The 2,753-nt window shown below is 43.3% G+C and overlaps 1 protein-coding gene across 1 annotated transcript in view; it reads right to left on the bottom strand.

Annotated features, from left to right (window-relative positions):
- The window catches only part of DHRS12 (dehydrogenase/reductase 12), a gene marked incomplete at its 5' end in the record, with an annotated part of 42,344 nt that overhangs the window by 30,427 nt on the left and 9,164 nt on the right, over window positions 1-2,753 (bottom strand). Inside the window, 1 exon segment of the mRNA XM_014590061.2 lies at window positions 2,302-2,394. Within this exon segment, the coding sequence (XP_014445547.1) occupies window positions 2,302-2,394 (93 nt within the window).

Raw genomic sequence — 2,753 nt, 5'->3', positions numbered from 1 at the left:
AACATTCAAATGATGACAACGGTTCTGCTCAACTGTCCCTTCACTCCATACCCCTCCCCGGAAAATGCCACTTGTGCATAGGACTCCGCCATTGAACTATGCCAAGGTCTCTAGTTAAGGGACTTGGCTAGGCAATCTGATTCACGAGAAAATGCTCTGGGAATCAGTCTAGCCCAGCACTGGCCAGTAAAAATATTTGACTTTAAGGGAACCAGCAGTTAGCATAATGGCTATGTTGCTGGACTCCCACGTAGTCAACCGCGGTTCAAGTCCTGGACCCAGCAGCTTAAAACTCACGCTGGGCGCGTGTGCGTGCATGCCCAAGATCCTGAGAGGAGAATGGAGGAGAAGGGATTGCGGCATGACCATCCCCCCTGGGGGGTGATTTCTCGCTTTCTGTCTCTATGTCTCTCTCTGTCTGTCTGGCGAGCACACGCGCCCTATAGCGAAAACCTCTCCAAAAAAAAAAAAAAAATCTGACTTTAAGTCTTCTAGTAGCTACATTAAAAAGGTGAAAGAAACAGTTAACATGAATTCTAATAATATTTTTTATTTAACCAAATATATCTAAAACATCATCATTCAACATATAATCAATTTTAAAAATATTGAGATAGTATACATTTATTTTTCACATTAATCAAAATCTGATTTTTACATTATAGTGCATGTCAGTTTACACTAGCTACATTTTTTTTCTTTTTCTAGCCAGAGGGGACATTCATGTGCCCCAGAGAGAGAGAGAGAGAGAAAGTGAGAAAGCAACCCCTGTGGAGCATGCTCATGCCACAATCCTTTCTTTCTTTCAGGAGTTGGGCATGCACACACACGTACCTGGCATGTTTTTCGAACTGTAGGGTCCAAGATTCTAACTGCATGGTCAGCCATGTGGGGTTCGGCTCAAGTAACCACCAGGCTATGGGCTGGCCCAGACTAGATATATTTTAAATGTTCCATAGCCTTGGGACCAGCAGATGGCATAATGGCTACATCGCTGAACTCCCATGTAGTTGACTGTGGTTCAAGTCCAGGATCCAGTGGCTTAAACTCATGCCAGGTATGTGTGTGCGTGTGCCCAAGATCTCAAGAGGAGAATGGAGGAGAAGGGATTGTGGCATGGCCATTTTCCCAGGGGCTGATTTCTCGCTTTCAGTCTCTCTGTCTCTTTATTTTTGGCAAGAGCACACACCCTATAACAAAAACCTCCCCCCACCCCCAAAAAGAAGGTCCCATAGCCTAGCTATATTTTAAATGTTTGGACAGTCAGACTCTGGCTCAAATGTCACTTCAGAGCACATGAGAAAGTATTTGGACAGATGGGCCAGCTCGATGTCAGTAACACGCTGCCCAAATGAAGCTGAATCCACATGGAGGATGACGGGTTTGGTTCTCTAGTCAACCTGGACACACCAAGGCATGTCCATGATCCTGGCTGCCTGGAAAGGCCAAGAGGGGACTGTAGAGTGAGACCTTGTTGAGAGTGCTTGTCTTTCCCTGCCCCTCTTTCTCAACAAATAAACTTTAAAAATATATAAATAAATTAAAAAGAAATTATTTGAATAGAAAATTAACTTCACTCGAGCAGAATATCTGGGAAGAGAGTAGATGGGCACTTTCCCACCTGAGTCCTCCCCGACAGCAGATTTGTTTTCTGCAGTGGGTATTCTTTTGGACTAAACTCTTTCTTTTTAATTTTTAAAATGTTATTTATTTATTTATTTTTATTTTTAATTTGCTATAAGGTGCATGCACTCACCAGAGAGAGAGGGAGGAAGTGGAAAGGCACCCTCTGGGGGCAGGGGAAGGGCCATGCTGCAATCCCTCCTCCATTCTTCTCTTGGGACATTGGGCACACATGCACCAGGTGTGATTTTCAAGCCCAGGGTCCAGAAGTTAAACCTTTCAGTCGGCCATGTGGGATCCAGCAGCCTTAACTTCCACACCACCTGCTGGCCCCTTGACTAAACTGTTTTATTTTCCCCTGGACTTCTAACTTTAATGTAATCCTTAAATCTACAGAGCTCAGGACAGTTATAGAAACTGCTGTTTTATGAGAAATGGAACACACACATCCTCCTGTAATACCTACCCCGTGGATGGCCCCTTCCTGTCCTGACAAATCTAACCAGCATGCTGGGTCTCTTCTTGAATTCAGTGAGGAAACTTTATTATAGGAACAACCCCAAGCCAAATGATGCTTATTAAGATTCTTACACAAAGATGCCCAAACGCACAGATCCACCCACATCCATGATGAAAAAAAATAGAGATTTAGCCTCAAAATACATACATGAAGCTTACCAGAACATTGAGTTTATGTTCCTGCTTGAAATTTTCCACAAATTTCCATATTCTCTTAGGATCAGACAAGTCCACAATATGCAAAAATATGTTCTAAACCAGAAAGCAAAAAAGGTTGTGAAGATATACACTAGTATTTTTCTAATTTAAATATACTTCATGCACACTTTGAAAAACCTTATTGTATGCTATAGAGGTAGGGAGCAATTAAAAGTGAATAAGAAATTGGGACCACCAGTTGGCGTAATAACTATGTTGCTGGACTCCCGTATAGTCGACCATGGTTCGAATGGCTTAAACTCACGCTGGGCACGTGTGCGTGCGTGCCCAAGATCCTGAGAGGAGAATGGAGCAGAAGGGATTGTGGTGTGGCCATCCCTTCTGGAGGGCAATTTATCATTTTCTGTCTCTCTGTCTTTCTGGCGAGTGCACGCTTCCTATAGCAAAACCTC

Source organism: Tupaia chinensis, unplaced genomic scaffold (assembly GCF_000334495.1).
Source record: "Tupaia chinensis unplaced genomic scaffold, TupChi_1.0 Scaffold000402_1, whole genome shotgun sequence".
NCBI classification, from domain to species: Eukaryota; Metazoa; Chordata; class Mammalia; order Scandentia; family Tupaiidae; genus Tupaia; species Tupaia belangeri.
This window is presented reverse-complemented; position numbering and strand designations above follow the sequence as displayed.